Here is an 18,979-nt window from a genome sequence, read left to right on the forward strand (position 1 = left end):
GGTAGAGTGGAGGGAAAAGCTTACTAATAGGACTCCTTTTGAATTTTCACCTCCCACGATGTGCATCAATGACAAAAAGGGGTTAAACTGATTAGACCTTCAAAATGTATCTAAGGCTACAAAGATTGCAGCAATCCTGAGAAATGCACTGACATAGACCTGTGTATGAGCTTCATAATGCACTGTACTTTTTTACATAAGCTATACTAGTGTACATATGTCAACCATGCGAGGATGAATGTTTTTATAGATGTTTTCTACAGTGTTTAGACAATGTTTACACATTCTCCTGTGCTTTAACATTATCTGTCAGGGGCAGTGTTATGTGGCTTTTTATCATAAATAAGATACAGGACCTGTGCATAGAAAGCTATGCTGTTAATGCTGTCTGTGATTTCTGGAAATAAGCTTTTCTCTGATATATCAAGTGTAATGTGGGCAGAATTACTGAAACAGTCTTTTATAAAGTGTGTGCTATTTATACTAAATATTTCATATGGATTTTTAGTAGTTAAAATAATAAAAATCTTTTGAAATGAATTACCTGCAGGTGTCATTGTAATTAGACAAATAGGCTTGATAAAGTGAGCTAAAGTGCTTTAATTTCAAACTGAAAACCTCTGCACTAGACTCAAACATCTATTATGCAACCCAGGAATGAATTATTCTAAAATAAATTATTCATATTAACAATGTTCTTGGTAAATAACAATGAAAGGAAGTTTGCAACATGGTTGATTATCATGATATGAGCTCCAACTGTCAGTGAAAATGCACCACACACAAATCTACAAAATGTTACGAATTACACTGTGTACTGTTTACAGTCAGTAATTAAAACTCTTCACCTTACTTTCATTACTTAATATCTAAATAACCTTACCATTTACTAACCAATAACTTTTTTTAACCTACAGACAGCACAAATGTTTGTGCTGATTTTCTACTTCTAATCGTTCTGTGACATTGTATGGGACAATATCCCATTTTGAAATAAATATTGCAAAGCTTAAAACTAAATACCAACAATAACGTATGTTAAATACCAATTAAAGAATTAAAAAATATTAATATAGACAATATACAGTACAGACATGATAACATCATGAAGAATACAGAAACATGTGCCAAATGTACCACAGATAGTGTGAATGTTGTGACTATTTACATTATCACCACACAATCAAAGTAACATTCTTTTATCATCTGTTTAGTGTAAAATAAAATGTTCACAGTTAACAACAATGTCGAAGTCTAGAAACGTGATTGATGCCATAACTGTATGACAAGACATGTGTCTTGTCAGTGATATCATGTTGATAATTTGGTTTCACATTATGTTCAACTTGTCTGTACTGGAAATAATGTGTTCTACCTCTACAAAGAAAGTCCCCTAACTATTGTGTGTTACTTGATACTTCACGCCTACCCTGATTTAAAGAGTCAGCACGCTAAGATAAACTGAAAAAAAAAAAAAAAACAATACACACCATTGTCTAACTCGCTTTACAGCACAATCACATCTTTCCTTTTGCATATGATATGTTGTCAGAGCTCAGTAGATTTGGAAGTGAGCCGAGGTTGTGCCGTCCTTCCAGCATCGCAGGGTCTCAATGACAGTAGAGCGGCACAGCGGACACGTTCTCTCCCTGTCGAACCACAAACACAGGCACTCTTCGCAGAAAACGTGCTACAGAGGAACATAATGTAGAGAAAATTAGAAAATGCACAGCTATACATTTGGCTCTCAGAGTTGACATTTTCTTGCCAGCCTTGACTGATTGAACATGACACGCAAGTGAAGATCTGTGTCTATCAGTGCAGGTTCAGCGGCTGATACTGACCTTTGACCCGCCACTTATATTACCAAATAATAACAGTAGTAGTATGCAGACAAGCAAGCAGTTGTTTAAACTGTTATCTTCTTTCACATTTATACTTAAAGAGCAACTTAATATAAGTTGAAAATACACATTTTTACTAACTTCCAGTGGATTACCTTCTCACCTAGGTGCAGTGAAATTGGACGCACAAGGGTGCGTCAGTACACCGTGACATAACTGTTATGTGTGGTTATTTTTGCAGCATCACACACTTCTGACCACACCCATCAGTGATGCTGGCTTGGGGTTTAAAGTTTCAGCAGACTTCAAACTTTCCTCCAGAGAGGGCAGTAAAACACTGCTTTTCAGGCTAGTTTCTCTTTAAATTTTTATTTTTTTTAGCCTTCTTCTAACTAGCTTACTGAGTCCTTACCTGACAGAGAAGGGCTATGGGGTCTCTAAAATCAGTCTGACAAATGGCACAGACATCGCCCACCTCGCTGCACTGCTGACTGCCTGCCCTCACTCCGTAAATCTGGATGACAAAAAAAAAACACAGAAGAGTTTATATGTAAAAGGATTACACTCTACTCTTCTCTATTCAGAACTCTTAATGCAAATACACAAATCTATGAGTGTGTTGTGCAATGTGAAAAAAGTTAAATGAATCTGAATCTGACCTGGGAGCTGCAGAGCATGACCAAGGCCTTACGTATGGCAGACACACGTCCACAGATGTCAAAGGACTGCAAAACAATAAGGACAAAGTTTTCAATCAGTTTTCTATGAGACATCAATTATAACTGTCCAGCAACCTTCCTATTTTAGCTCATCGGAGCTAGCTTTCTTTTACTCTTCACTAAACGTTTGTTAACAAGACTAACTGTCTACAGCCGTGCTAGCTGCTTTGTGAGACTATATTTAGGCACAGTGGTGCTTTGAGTAAAATGTTAGCGTCAGCATACTAACATGCTGATGTTTGACAGATACTGAAACGTTTGCAATGTTCATCATCTCATGCTAACCGTTACTATTTCGCAGGAACACAAAGTGCAGCTAAGACTGATGGGTATGATATAGACTTGATGATGGGGCTAGGTGAAAAGGTTAGAAGTAAATTCATCCTAAAGGGAACATGATGAACAACGGTACCAGAGTCAGGGGATCACCCAAGGGTATTTATATGCAAATACGTTAAAGCTGGAACTGCAAAAATTACAATTTCCTCCACCTACAGTTTCCTGGTCTGAAGATTCATCCTGCCAAGCTTTCGCTCTCAAGTTTCTGTGAACTTTATCCAACTGTCCCCCCCGCATGACACAACTGCATAACAAGAATGAATCAACAACTGTTGCTCATCATGCTCAGTCTAATACTGTCACACTGTTAATATGGCCCGATCCTGGAAAACACCAGAGTGCTGCACCTCAGCACACACACCCAGGAAACTGTCCACCCAATATCAGCTGAACAAACCCTTCATCAACGACGACATCCGGTGAATCACTGGTGTATTAAAAGAAATCTGGACTATAAATGTCTACACACGCTACACAACACATGACAGTGAGAGTGTGTAAATAATTCATCATTTCATTCATCCAAGTTCCCCTCAGTTTCACTATTTCAGCTTCCCACTTTGATATGACGGACTCTAAACTGACTCATGGCCCTAATCATCTATTTTTTCCCCCAGAACTGAGGTGATTTTTCATTTTGACATCCATTTTTATTCTAAAACTATCGTGGCCCATTTGACGCTCCCCAACCTACAGTGTTTAAAATCCAGGCCCAAGAAGAACAATGACCTGTGAAGAGTATAATGTGGTGCTTATAATTTATTTTGCTTATGCATCTCCACCAGCTTTACCCAAAGTGGCTAAGTGTGGTTACTGTCTCAGTGGCTAAACTTATCTGGGAAACTGATAGCTGGATTTGGATTAGATATTGTTTTGACCTGAATGACCTTATGACCTTTTGTCTAGCACCACAATCACAACACACATCAGAAGCCTCCAATCAAACACTTTCACACTGTGTGGTGCAATGGACATTGTAGAAGTACTTGGTACATCTGGTTTCACACCATCTTAATATTGAATGCTCACAATGTTTCTGATGTAGGAATCAAAATGTTATGTATTCTATATTTGGACTAATAGTATGTCTCTGGTTAATAGTGCCATTCAAAATCTAAACATTGAGCACAAGAACTATATTGATGATTGATTGGTGAAGGATGATTTCACGTTCATCTGCTTTTCATTAAAAATCAGTTTTTAAAGCAGCGGGGCCTACGAGCATGATTTGTAACATCACAAGTAGTCAATCCTGGTCCAGTACGCAACTTTTAACAAGTGTGACGTAGAAAGCACATACACTGAGAATGGACTTTATAGTGAAGTAGAAGACATCTTGTGTACAGCAGGAAAACTTACCAAGTTTACACATTCATAGATTCTGGATTTTTTTATGAAGTAGAAGGAGTAGATTTTAAGGATTATAAATGTGGAAATTACAGTACATTAGTACTACATACACACATTGGGAGGGGATCTTTAAATATCTTGCTACCGGGCACTGATTACCTTGCAAAGGCTGTAGATGATGATAAGTGTGGCTCCCAGGAAGTAACTGTTAGAGGGGTCCTCTCCCATGATGTACTTGTACCACAGCTGGATGGGTACCAGGGCCCGAAACAGTTGGCTCAGCTCCTCGATCAGCAGGTAGAATTTACCCTGAACAAACGCACACAATTAGAAACTACAATATTAGATATTAGGCCTCGTTAGACGATTCAGTCAAACTTCATGCCCATATACAGGTGGCAGTGACTGTGAATGTGCCCACTTAAAATCTGCTTTCAAAGACAAAACAACGAAACAAAAAGGACCTCAGCATCCTAAACCCAAGTAATAATCAATGAAAAAATTGCAACACAATATGTATTCACTCTTTGATCCACTCACTAACTGTCCAAAAAGCAGAAAGAGCTCAACAGCTTCGGGGCACTCTTCTATCTAGTCAAGAGCAGTGCAGTATTAAAAGCTTAAAACAGCATGCCTCCAGCCTAAACATGGCTGCTGTCCAGCGCTTCACAGCAGTACAGGCAATTTCCCCACACTGCAAGGGAAACTGGCAGCGACTTGTTCCACCTGCTACCCAGTGCCCGCATTAAACCCAGCCCTACGGGGGCTTGCTAGCTGCCTTTAAAGGACCTCTCCTCCCCTCAATAATCACAGAGAAGAAATTAACTTCTAAGTCCCCGCTACCACAAAGTGCATTAACAGAAATTGGGACAGTTTAAAACAGAGGCGACCAAAATGGAGGCGGACTTGATTCCCCGATGGCCCCCGTGGCATCCCAGCTTGCATAATGACTTCCTGGATGTTAGTTGACAAAGATTGATGACTGTGGGTATAGAGCCACAAGCAGCCAGGTTGGTAGGGGAGAAAGACCTCTGCCAGTGGCTAATTCATCTTCCTTATTGTCCCCTCAGCCTCGTATCCCACAGTGCCCATCACGCCCACGCAAAAACTGTCAAATCTAAAGTTTGGACAGAAGCCAAGGAGTTTGAGTAAGCCCTTGTTTGAGTAGTTTCCTGCTTGGTTTTATTACTCTGTCTGATCTCTTTTTGCAATCCACAACTACACAAAGAAATACACAAGATAATTAAAGATACTTTTTGGTGCTTTTTATTGCCTTTATTTGAAAGAGCAGCAGGAGAGTGACAGGGAGGTGGCAGAGAGAGCAGGAGGACAGGACAGGCAGCAAAGGGCCGCAGGTTGGAATCTAAGGAGAAGCTATGGTAAGGACTCAGCCTTTGTACATGAGGCGCAAACTCAAGCGGGTGAGCTACAGAATGCACCACAATATTTTTTTTAGCTGCTTTATCCAGGCATTATTAGTCAACTAAACAGTATAGTTTTAAGGGTGTCCAATGAAGTTTTGTCATAAACAAACAAAAACTCCAAAACTCTACCTTAAAGTTTTAGTTTCAGTTGGTACTGATCCTATCTTTGCCCTTTTACATCCTTCACCAAGGTCTTCCTCGATTTTTCCAAAAAAAATCAAACTTGATTGTGTTCTCCTCTGTCGATAAAAATGGCTCATTATAAGGTAACCAAAACTATTTATATTTCCAGGTGATTATGAATAAAATAATTCCTATGAATATTATATTCTATTTCTGCCAATAGATGCTACTAAATGTTGCACACTGGACCTTTAATTTTTCTTTTTTTTTTCTTTTTTTAAATTTTTTAATTTTTCTCTCTTTTATGAAATTTTAGAAACAATTAGTCAATTCATCAATATTTTCAGTCATAAAGCTCCTGTTGGACCACTTAGCTACAGAAAGTCTTCCACATTAAATCTTGCTAAGGCCAACAGAACAAAACATGTAGAGCAGCACCAACAGAGCAAAAAAATAAAACCCCAGATCAATATTAAGAAGAACTAGGAACTACTGCATTTGTCAAAAAACTCAGAGAGAACCTCTTGCACAACAATGGAAATACTTGCACACTTAGCAAACACAGAATTAATAGGATTCATAAAAAAGCTGTAGATATGAGCCCTCTAAGACTTTAAAACAAAGTCGTCATGGAACTTCTGTATGTGTGCCTGCTATCATTTGTGCAGACTTGCGCTGACTGCAGTGATTATGCAGGATCATTAGTGTATCCGCGTTTGGGTGCAGTAATGAAGTGGACAGGCTGATTACGTGACTTCATGGAGTTCAGAATCGACAGGACTGTTTGGCCTCTACGAACGAGTATAAGTGATGATACAATCTGGGATACCCCAAAACTCAACATGTGTCCCATCAAAGCTGTCAAATTCTGTATGCAGTCTGTATATGTGTGTGTGTGTGTTTGTGTGTGTGAGTGGAGGGTACAGGTAATGGTCCAGCTCCAGGGAGGGATGACCTCACCCGTGCAAACCCCTTGAGGGCAAATGAGCTCAGTTGCTGGCAGCCGTGGTTCTGATAGGCCTGTAGGTCTGTTTATCAGTGGAAAATTTAATCCTAATACTCTGTAGCCCTCCTCCTCCTCCCCGCCATTCGATACACAAACACACACCAGGAATATGAGCTGTACCTGTATGGAAATCAAAGTCTATCTATCTGTGTGCGTGTGTGTCCCATTCTGTTGCCTCGGGCACACTAACCACACACTCAGACACCGACATGCACAAGCTCACCTAAGGAGTACCATTTAAAACCTTATGAATACAAAACAGTTTCACACTGTGACCCTTTAGCACTTTCATCACTCAGCGGAGTATTTCATCATAGTTCAGCCAATTTTCTTTTTTTAAATTATCAACCAAGTTTCACAACTTTGACAGTGAACTTCCTGTAAGTCACTGTTATGGATAAGCATGAATAACATGTTTACCAGAAAACCCAAAGATTAGTTTCCTTTTAGGTGTACAAATCTATACGTTCTACACGCAATGTGTGTAAAGGACAAATCCACCCTTGTATGCTTTTGTACTGTTTTTACTGTGAAGCTGCAAGAAGTACAAGAGTCATATAAGATAGACTAACTTAGGTTAGATAAATCTGCATTTGGGCTTTTTTTTTTTTTGCTGATAGCTGATCAAATGTACAAACGTCTGACCTGCAAGCATTTCTTGCAAACTGGGCAAATGTCAAATGCACATATTTAAAGCAACAATTATATACTACAATATTAAACAGAGGAAAGACACACATCCTCACTTTAGAGAAGCTGGATACAGCAAATAGTCTTTTTGCTTTATTTATTATTGCTATATTTAAAATTATTAATAAATTATAAAACAAAATTGACTAATTTCAGCACAACAGTCAAGGAAAATGGGTCTATTAGAATGCCTTTGTTTGCTGAGGTCATTAAATTGGTTAAAATTGTATAGGTTATAGTTATGATTTATGGATATAGTGTAAACTGTAAGAGTGAAATGAAAAACATGTTAACATTTCTTAATAAAAGTCCAATTTAGAGATGTAGATGTACAGTGGGTCAGAGAAATAAATGTGGATTTCTTACCCTGGATTTAAAGGCCAGGAGAATCTTGGGCAAAAAGAGGACAAAGCATTTCAGGCCGATGGTGAAATACTTAAGGACAAAGTCAGTGATTCCCACTGCCCAGATCAGGTCAAAGAAGTCAAAGCTGTTAAGGTTGGGCTTGGAAAATATGAGGCTAGAAGAAAAAGAAAACAACACCCAGATGACTTGTTACAGTGAGGTCTGGTGTTTTCACTGGGGATGGTAGAAATGATAAGCAACAGCAAGGCAAATGTTTAACATAATGTGAGAAACTCTGTGGAAACAAAATAATGAAAAAAAAATTACTCACAGGACAAGACCAGACAAGAACAGCAACACTCCCTATAGGAAATGGAAGTAAAAATAAAATGGCTTACACAACACAAAATGAATGGAAAAAACTAAATATATATAAAGAAAATTCTAAACATAACATGGCAGGAAAAAAAACGACACCACACAGCTAGTGTAACAATACCTGCTTGTACACTACCTGTTGTGCAACTCCTCATGACTAAATGTGTAGTAGATATACACTATATTCCCTGCAAGGAATATGACGATCCATAGAGCAACAAATACAGAACGTTCCTCCTGGTGACAAAAAGAGATTTAGAGATTACAATTTTCACTAACACTGCTGATTCATTGCTTTCACTGTTCATTGCTTCCATTGCTCATCCCATACACTAAATGCTCTCTATACAACTTATGAGGATGAGTGTAAGACAAGTACTTAACCAAATAAGGTGAACAAACTCAAGACAAGACTTTTATGCAGAAAGACAGAGTTTTGTTCTGTGTTCGAGATGTGAGTATGTGAAGAAAGACTTCCTGTGTCAAGGTGAAATGTATGTTAACACTAATATACAGGGGTGCACCAATTTTTCTGCCTATAACCAGGCTCAGCTCATTGCAAGATTTTAATGAGATCTGATAGCACAATCGGAACTTTCAAATGGACAGAACAATAATATTAGTGTTTTTTAGATTTTAAGTAACTTAAAAGGTTGGTGAAACTGTATATTTTTCTTACCGTCAACAAATTCCATAAAAGGACTAACACAGTATTGTCTGTGCATCCAAAGCCTGATTTATCTTATTCCTCTTTACCATAGAGCTCCATTGTTGCCCAATGAGCCACACCGTTTCACTGGGTAATATGTCCTTCACTGAAGTTTATTTTGAGTCAATCCAACATACACAACAATAACAAACATCCCGCTGCTGTTAATACTCACTTGAACAACAAATGTGTCTTTATCTATGGCTGAAAATAGTCCCTTACAAATGCACTATTTACTGCTGTTTGAGTAGTTTTTGATGGAAACTACACTTCTCAGCCATTTTAGGAAAAGTACTGATATGAGCCTTTAATAAAAAAAGAAAACTACACTTGCAACCCAATTTTTTTTTTCAATTTACACCTTCAGTAAGAATGAATGGCCCTTGGGTTGAGAGCTACAGACAGGATAGGGAGGTGAGACGGTGATAACTCATTTGTTAGTTTGGGAATTTTCATGGGATTTGTTGACAATAAGAAAACACCAGACTAATGTTTGAAAAGCTTAGCCTGAATTTGATCTAAGACTAACTGTGTATCAGAAGTTGTCATTGTTATAATACCTGTATGTGTATGTGATAATATATTGCAGTTTAGTTTCTTTACCCGTAATGACACTTGGTGTCTGAACGTAGAATTGGCATAGGCGAATGTGCTGGCCATGCCCAAACACACAGCAATACCTGGAGGAGAGAAGTGCAACATCATCACTAAACCAAACCTTATGCTGCTAATGATTCTCTGCTGTAAGCAGTGTACTATTAGACAATGGTAGCAGCACTATTACTCAACAAGCCGGTGTACCTAGCTTATGCTGAAAGCAAACTTTAGCCAGCAGAATGAGGATGAAGGGGAAGCCCCTCTGCAGCCATGTGACTACCGCCTTCAGCTCAGACAGGGCCGGGGCCGGGGTGGACGGGTCTTCCTGGGCCTCCTCCCTGGAGCTGTGCCTCTCCGAGCTGGCGGCTGTGGTGGCCTGCTGGAGCAGAGAGGAGGTCCTGTGCTGCAGGGGGTGGTGGTGAAGGTGGTGGTGGTGATGATGGTGGTGCTGGGGCGGCCGAGGGAGAAAAGGTCCACCCTCTGTGCGGTGGGGGCCCCCTTCTTCTCTGGACGATGCAGTCATCTGGATAAAAACTTCAGGGGGGGAGCCCAGGACTAAACCAGCTGCCTGGAATTGGGCAGAGGAGACAGAGCTAGACGGGACACCCACCAGGCCGGAGAAGATCTGCTGGGGTGAAGAGGGTGAGTCGGGCTTCAGGCAGTCAAACACACCACCCTCATCCAGGCTGCTTTCTGATCCGAGAGTTTGGCTTCGACTCCTGAGTAGGAAAAAAAACAGCCCGGAAGATGGTTCTGCTTTATTTTATATATCCTACACAGTACATTCTTTTAATATGTAATCTTTTGTTGTTGTGTCGTTATGTATGGGTAAGGAAGGCTAGTTAGCACTGCATTTAAACACTGTTTTTTTTTATTATTGCAGGGAAACGCTAGACATCTGTCGGATCAAAAAATACCTTTTAACAAACAGCCCGTTGTGGTTTAACCATGAAATGTTGTATGTATGTGAACTTGGGGGGGCATATCATTTGGCTATATAGTTTTAGTGTATGGGGACAACACACAAGCTTGAAACAGCAGGCGTGTTCTTCTCATTTCCCTCACCTTTCAGAGGGCATGCCATCCGTGTTGCTGCTGTGTCTCCTCTGCATGGCATACCTCTCATCACCACATGGTCCAGCCCTGCAAATGCAAATCAAAACAGTGTATGACTGACAGAGGCCGGCTTACACCTTGTATCTTCAGCTCTTCAGCTTTGCGTGTGTGTGTGTGTAACATTGTAGACGACCGTACCTGAATGAGTTCAGTGAACTGCTCCTCGGCTGCTGTCATATTGAGGTTAGCTAGGTCGACGTTGCTGCTGCACAAGATGCTCCGACGGCTCCGGCTCGAACAGCTTCCTGTGTGACGTCACCGAGGGCGCCTATCTACCAATCAGCGTCCGCCTTCCCACTGGACCACATCCTTGTTGGACATTTGTTTTGCCCATGGTGGACGACACATTTCTCTGGATAAATAACGCAATTCGCGCCCGTTAGACGTAATGCTGGACATTACGGACGCGTTTTCTTCCGAGGAGGCGAAACTGCGTCACCGGAGTGCGTCATAGTGTAGCAGTAGTTCGTAGCTTATCTGAGACTGAACGCTAACGCTAACGACAGCTAGCTGGCGGGCTAACAAAGCAGCGTGTTACGGTGAAATGCGGTGACTAACTGTGACTTTGACACTGTTTCACATTGACAGCCATTGTCCGTTCAGCGTCACTGCGAGTCACTTCAACCTGCAGCATGGGTTAGCTCAACGCGGCCGTGCTGACTCTCCAAATAAAACGTGTTCCCCTGTCGGAATGCATTTGTCACATTTGCTGTCTGATAAAGCCAGCTAACGTCGGATAACAGAGCCCGTTTTGCCCGGTTTTTACTGTTATCGAGTCGGCCACCAGCACGCAGGCACACATCACTACATACTCGTGATAAATACGCCAGTCAGGCAGGTGATACCCGTGGAGGTTTGATGTTTTGGACCGCCACTGTCACCGGCATCTCCCCAAGAAAGCCATGCTATGATGGTGCTACGGCGGTTACTGAGAAAGCGCTGGGTGCTGGGAGTAGTCTTCGGACTGTCTCTCATCTACTTTCTCACCAGCACACTCAAACAGGTACAGACACTCCCACCGCTGTAGAGCTACACTGGGCTGGGTTATCTTACAAAAAGAAAAAAAGATTACATTGTGTAGAAATTCTGTTGAGTAACCCTTTTTAGTGATGGAATGGGATGAGATGGGAATGTCTGTTTTTGGCTCACACAAGAAAGACCCTGGCAAATAAAGGTGCTCCTTCACACTGATGCAACAATCCTGTCAACCCAATATTGCCTCAAACCAGTTGATATGTAAGTGGTGGCTACATGATGATGATGATGGTAGATTTGTAGACTTATTTTTGGGTCATAAAGATACAGGTTTTAGGGCTGAAACTGTTATAATTGATTGGTGTCTTTGGGTTCATTTAAATGGCCGGCTGCATTTATACAGTGCTTTTTTTTTTTACAATTTGTTTCTCATCACACACTCACACAAGGTACCGCGGGGCTCAACTGGAGAACCATAGACACCATTTCTCCTAGAATTTTCCGCCACAATTTCTTGCCCAAGCTCAAAATGACGTAGAGTATTTAAATGACCTGTTTTGTCCAGTCAGCAATGCATGCAAAGATATTCACTCACCGAACAGAAACAGCAGTAAAGTTGAGAAGGGCTCTATTTTTTCTCCATCGGCTTATCAGTTAATCGTCTTATGTAAATGATTCTGCTCTCTCTAATAAAAATCTGAAATTTGCCACGTTTTTCTGTACTTATTTAGGCAAAGGTCTTGTACAGCTGTTTAAAACGTGATAACTGTGTTGCTAAGAAAAAACATTTAAGTTCTCAAAATAAGATACCAAAAAATGTCTTTATTATTATTATTAATACCAAAATTCAGATATCATATCAGCATTATTATTGGGGGAATAAAACAGTACATTTCCATCCCTACTGTATCTTCTCACTTTGTATATCATCCTATTGTCTGACCCTATTCTGAACCTGATGAAGTTGCTCTTTGATGGAATTTCACGACCATAACCCTGTGTGAACTTTACAGGAGGAGCGGACCATACGGGACCGCACACTCTTAGAGGTTAGAGATTCAGACCATCGCATCCCCTGGAAAGTCCGGTTCAACCTGGGAAACAGCAGCCGACAGATCACTCAGTGCAGAAACTCCATCCAGGGCAAGACACTGCTCACAGACGAACTTGGTGAGTAATGCAGCCGTCGCTCACCGCCACACAGCTGTGATAAGACAACAGCTCTGCGACACTGCTTTGTTGCCTTTAATCAATGTGTGTGCTTATCTGTGTTAATGTTTTATAGGTTACGTCTGCGAGAGAAAAGACTTGCTCGTTAACGGCTGCTGTAACGTCAATGCTCCCAGCAGCAGGCAGTACATCTGTAAAAGCTGCCTCGCAAACGGCTGCTGCAGCATCTATGAGTATTGCGTGTCATGTTGCCTCCAGCCTGATAAGGTAATCTGTCATATCAAGGATGTTTTGGGTCTTGGGTTCTGTCATCAGGAAATGCTGTCCACATGCTGCATCTGCTTAATGCATACGTTTTAATGGATGATCCTGAAATGTAAGAATTGAGACACTATGCTTTAAAATGTGATATTGATTTTGTTCATAGCAGCAACGATGAGCAACGAGAAAGGACAGGTTGAATAGATTCAAATCAACACTTGTGTGTTTTTTTTTGATTCACTCTCTTATCTGTGTACTCTTCTTTCTCAGCAACCTCTCCTTGAGCGTTTCCTGAATCGTGCTGCTGAAGGTTTCCAGAATCTCTTCACTGCTGTGGAGGATCATTTTGAGCTGTGCCTGGCCAAGTGTAGGACCTCTTCACAAGTAGGTTATTAGATAGATCAACATTTAAACAATTAACTGACAGACCACAGTCCTAACTTTCCAAATTCAGAATCAGTATAAAATGTAGTGGGGTTATCTCAGATACGCAACCACACCTTCCGCCTGTTTCTGGGCAATTCAATATTTGACTCAGCCGCCATATAAAAGATATGCACAACTTTCGTTAGTGCATCACTATGACTCATTGCAATTGACTGGCCCAAAACTAGCAACTACACATGTTGGCTGTTCTCTTTATGAATATTATTGTGTTAGTTTTATATCATCCACAGATTCTCCAGAGATAAGAATTATCTCATTCATTCACTCATGTGTTTATTCAGCAGTAAAAATTACAATTGCAATTTGCAAAACATCCTTAAATGTATTCTCTTTAATTATTTTTTTTATCCTTTCATGCAGAGTGTTCAACATGAGAACACCTACCGAAACCCTCAAGCAAAGTACTGCTACGGAGAGAGTCCTCCAGAGCTCCTTCCTGTATGAACTTTCCTCTCAGGGTTTGGGAAGAACCGAAACAGCAGTGGGCCAATAAAAACGTCCCTGTTTGGGTGCTCGGGGAAGAGACTCTCTGCAAATGAACTTCTGTCTTGGATATTTTTGCATTATAGTGGCAAAGAGAGGGAGACATCGCAAGACCAACCTCAAAATGATTCGATTAGATTATTTACACTTCATAAGTGCATAGAACGCTTCATACATTCATCCGTGATGATCATCAGGTCTACATAGCAGGCAGCTCATCCATCAGAATCCACTTCAAACCGGTTCACGTCATAAGATAGGCTTCATTTTTAAATAAGGTAAAAGCTGTTTCATGTTTTGTTGAATATTTTAAAAACAGCATAGAATGTGTCATTACTTGTGTGTATAGTGCATGCAGAACTGCTATTTAATAAAAGTGACTGTGAAATGAAATGGGTTGTTGTTTATGCTAGTGTATGAAAGGTGACAGAATTTCTTAAATAGTGGCAGTGATATGTTTATGAACTGTTGTGTTAGAGGTGTAAAGTAAGCACAGTTTATCGTAAACAAGTGTTATAGCCATGCTAAGAATTTTAAAGCTACAAATTGCCCAGAGAAGATAATGTATTTTAAAGCTTGCTAAAGAGAACATGGGTTTAATGTGCGAGGGGAGCAAGCAAACTTGAAATCCCAGGTGTTACATTTTATTAGTCAAAATGAGCATTATATTAATAGAAATAGTGAACAGAACGTCCATGTTCTCCAAAGTACGTAACATTTCAGGAACTTTGCTGATTTTCAACATCCTGCAGACTCATTTAAAGCTCATTCAGACCCCCAAAACACTAAAACTTGTATTGAATGATAATTGATCACTTAATTTGAGGAGGGCGAGGCCCACATTAATCTTTGTTACAGTGTTGTTCTCTTGCATTGCTTTGATGGGTGTTTGACAGACTTATCTGCCTTACGATGCACTGTCCATCTGTCCACAAATTTCACTGTGGAACACGGTGATTGGAGTCTAAACTGGTGGCTCTGTGAAGGTGATTCTTATCAGCTTCTCTTTCTACCTCAGGCAACGTAGCCTGCACACAAGGGAGACATGGCCAGAGCAAAACAATTAATCATTGTGAAGGGTGAGAAAACAAACTGTCGTAATTAAGAAATGTATTAGAGCCCCTTTTAATTTGCCTCTTTGGCGAGTTGATTAATTACTGTCACATGGGAACGGTGTCATTTGCTGAAAAGTATCAAATTTATTTGAACAAAGACATTTTATACAGTTTTTAGACAAACAGTTGCACTTTTTGGGAAACAATTTTAAATTTGGATTAGCCTGAAAGTGAATATATACATTTCTATAATAATATATAAGCAGCAATGTATCTACTTAAGTCTGTTAAAACGATATCTCTTTAGGAAAATTGCATCAAATTCATGCATTCATTCTTACACAGAAAATCAAGACAGCAAATGTCCTAAATGCATGTCAATATGGTGTATACATTACAAATAAGAACAGAAAAAAACTGTTTTCATGCCTGTATCACAAACTGAGATGAACTTGTGTTGAAAAAAAAAATTACAAAAGGTATCCACTCCCCTCCAAGTACATCTGACGTGTAGCCCCAGTAGCTGTAGGTTTTATCTTATTTTGCCCTTTGACCTTTAAAAGTTGTTCCCCAAGCTTAGACTTCAGCCAGTCCAGATAGTCTCCGGCTGTCTTTAACAGAGTGTGACTCCACTGCTTCCTATCAAACGCATGCCTGGGCATCTTTGGTGGAGGTGGTTTTGGGGAGCATTCCCCTCCGAAAATTTTCTTCACGCACACTGTGAGGCTTCTGACCCTGGTGATGGTGTCCCTGAGCTTCTTGTGAAGTGAAACATCTTCGGTATTCAGGTGTTTCACCTGGTCCTCCAGGACTTCCTCTAGGCCCTGAGCCATGAAGGAGAGGCTGCACTGAACTTTTGACCAATTGAGAGTAGAGGTCTCGTTGACCTCGAGCTCAGGGAAGCCTGGGGACCAAGTGCCAAGGTGCTTCCCATTGGCTGCATCCTGGAAGGGAAGACCAACTGTGAATTTAACTGGTTTAACAGGTTTATTTTGCTCATCACAGCAACTAGTGTCGTAAACTCTGTCTCTGCAGGGTCACACAAGACCTCTCAGCATAAAAAAAACACCACACAGACACAAGATACAGTATGTGTCTATATTTAATAAAATATGTGGTTTTCAAAGCCAACTGTAATGCTCACTACTGTATGTCAAGACACATTTTGGAGATCAAAGCATTTATGCAGACAAGAGCGTGGATGTCATCACACACTGAGGAGAAAAGCTCATCATTTCATTGTTGTACAGCCATATGAAATAGATATGGATTAGTTCCATAAATAGTTATATACTGGCAGTTATGTATGCTATTAGACTCACAAGTAAATAAATGCAAAAATGCTAGAGTGTTAAGTGTTGTGTATATGTTTTTATTCTACAGTGAAGCATATCTAAGTAGTTAAATAGTGTACTTGCTTCATTTACTTACATTTATTTACTTTTACAACTATAGTTCATAGCAAAATTATAACAAACATGTTCACATGTAGCAGATGTTAGAGAGATTAAGTAAGTAGTAGTTGGTTAGTTTAATCTTTAACAATCAGTGTTGGGCTAGTTACTAAAATGAAATGTATTACTCATTACTAAATACTATTATTTAAAAGTAATATAACTTTACTTACTACTCCCTGCCAAAAGTAATTAGCTACACAACTAGTTATATTACTTTTCTGCTACCCCCTACATAATTGGTAATTGTGTCCCTTCTCCCCAAAATTCTGACTTTTGACGATTATAAACCAGTTTTGTTTGTTAAAATTGAAGTAATGGGAATATTTACAGCTGCTGAACGTAAGCGCTTCTATCTTCCAAGATAGTTTCCTCCACGATTACAAAAATTAATCTAAGGTTGTGATTGGATTGTTGGATTTCAAATCAGTAGCTGGTGACTAATATAATTACTGTGATTTATTCATTATTTATTAGTTAGTTACACTTCTTGTTACAGGGGAAATTAATATTATTACTGTAATATTTTTTACAAGTAACGAGTTACTGCCCAATACAATGCATCTCCATAACATCTAATGTCTATACCACATAAAGTGGTTAATATTTCTTTATGTAGGTAAACTTTTGATTTTTTTTTTTTTTTGCATTGTGATATTGTTGCTATTGCAAAATATCTAAATACCCCTTCCACTGCTGTGTGCATGTCTGTTCTGTGACTAAGAGCTTCCTTAGAAAAAGACTCTCTCTGTGCTCATCATTCTGCTTCAGAAACAGAAAATGCACAAACTCGAGAAATTCCAGTGTGATGAATGCACACACTACCTCAAACATACTGTAAAGACACACAGTATTATGTTACTTACAAAACTTGTCAAGCAGTCTTTAACTAGACTTTTGGTGAGGGCTGTCTGCTCTTTTGGCTTGCATGAAAAACCGGCGGTTTTTGGTGCATGTGCTGCATCCAAGCTTTGAATCAGAATCACCATCCACACCCACACCACTTTGAAAGAACCTGCAAAATCCATGACATCAATTTGAAAGTTCATAAGAATTGTGCCTTTTGACACACATTGATTAATGAATGAAGAAAGTGAGTTTACATGGCATACTGTACCTGCTCTGTATTTCATCCTTGCTCTGCTCAAGTTTCTCGAATAAGACCAATTCCTATAGTTATGCAATCACAGTCAAACAAGATCATTTTTATATTTGCACAGCTCGCAGGAGGCGTGTGAAAGACGTGCTCAGAGATAAACATCCCCTATCTCTAACGTAGCCATATCCTTTGATGAAAAGAGTAAAGTGGCAAACCAAAGATTGGGTTCCTTTGACAGGTCATCACCCTGCGCAGTGCTCTTTGTTACTTAAGGAAACGATACATATTACTGAAGATGAAGATTGAAACTGAAGATATTAAACTTGTACAGAACTGTTTACTCATTTCCAGTGCAGAACGCAGAAAAATAACGGACAAAGAAAATCAAATTTAAACCTACTACAATAATGTTTTAACTGATCGTGAAAGTCTAAATGTAATACTGATTTCTTATATGACCCACATAAACAAAAAAGACCATCAGCAAGAAGATTGGCTGTTTCTATATAGTTAAAGTCTATTGATGTTTTTTTTTTATTTATTTACTTGACATGATCTGTACCCAACAGTAAATTTGTATTTCGTATAAAAGGTAAACAACCATTTCATTTTTACATCTTTTTTAAATGTATTTTTCAACCATACAGAAAACACAGTGCATATGTAAACAATAAGGAGCCAACCAGTTTAGATGTTACTGACTGTATGGTACACACATCCATATTTGCGTATACATACACATCCACAGACCACATGCATAACATACACATAATTAAAAGGGAAAGCTAAAATAAAATAATAAATAAATAAATATATACATGCATACGTACATACATAAAACAAAAGAAAAGAAAAAACTGAAAGGTTAGGCTTTGATATTTCACTATGGAAGTGAGTCTATACTTCTACAACAGTTTTTCAAAACCTAATATTTCAATCATATTTTCATATTTACATCATATAGTAAATCAATTGCCTTTACTTATTTTAAGTAGAGCCAATATTTTTTCGAACACCTTTTTGTTCTTATTGATTACCTTTTCCATATTATATATTCTCTACTGTCTCAAGACTTGTTTACCTTTACCTTTGACTCATTTCAGATTCAGATTTCACACTTTCACAGACAACCTTTTTATATACGTCAGTTGTTCATCACTTGTCATCACACACTTTTGTAATGACATATTGACTTTTCGATTGATTCATTCCTTCTCTGAACCCTTTCACACAATGCTTCCTGTGCGCAGATGTGACGGCAACTACAACTTGGCAATATCCTTTAACCCTTAGGGGTTCCTGGGTAAATTTTTTTACCTGTACATTAAAATACCCAAAATATGATACCTATTTGATATGTATATTTCAAGCTGGAGTAGTTCTAAAAGATTGACT

The 18,979-nt window shown here is 39.3% G+C and overlaps 3 protein-coding genes across 3 annotated transcripts; 1 reads left to right on the top strand and 2 right to left on the bottom strand.

Moving 5' to 3' along the window:
• Positions 1-603: 603 nt before the first annotated feature.
• On the bottom strand, positions 604-11,615 carry rnft2 (ring finger protein, transmembrane 2). The gene is made up of 10 exons (XM_035658009.1): positions 11,528-11,615; positions 10,590-10,659; positions 9,729-10,243; positions 9,531-9,607; positions 8,355-8,455; positions 7,862-8,015; positions 4,412-4,561; positions 2,504-2,569; positions 2,257-2,358; positions 604-1,690 (listed from the first exon to the last, which is right to left on the bottom strand). Exons 1-10 carry the CDS (start codon positions 11,613-11,615, stop codon positions 1,556-1,558), a joined length of 1,458 nt encoding a protein of 485 aa, XP_035513902.1. The 3' UTR covers positions 604-1,555.
• Positions 11,616-11,891: 276 nt separating this feature from the next.
• spring1 (SREBF pathway regulator in golgi 1) lies at positions 11,892-13,937 on the top strand. The gene is made up of 5 exons (XM_035658285.1): positions 11,892-11,906; positions 12,629-12,785; positions 12,901-13,052; positions 13,317-13,430; positions 13,854-13,937. Exons 1-5 carry the CDS (start codon positions 11,892-11,894, stop codon positions 13,935-13,937), a joined length of 522 nt encoding a protein of 173 aa, XP_035514178.1.
• Positions 13,938-15,430: 1,493 nt separating this feature from the next.
• LOC118325368 lies at positions 15,431-17,500 on the bottom strand (the record flags this gene model as incomplete). Its single annotated transcript, XM_035658010.1, is given in 2 exon segments — positions 15,431-15,975; positions 17,352-17,500. Coding segments are annotated over 2 exon segments (623 nt in total), but the record flags the coding sequence as incomplete, so codon positions are not given.
• Between the last annotated feature and the right edge of the window lie 1,479 nt (positions 17,501-18,979).

The sequence above is a fragment of the Morone saxatilis genome, unplaced genomic scaffold (assembly GCF_004916995.1).
Source record: "Morone saxatilis isolate NCDOM2014 unplaced genomic scaffold, NCSU_SB_2.0 Contig16, whole genome shotgun sequence".
NCBI classification, from domain to species: domain Eukaryota; kingdom Metazoa; phylum Chordata; class Actinopteri; family Moronidae; genus Morone; species Morone saxatilis.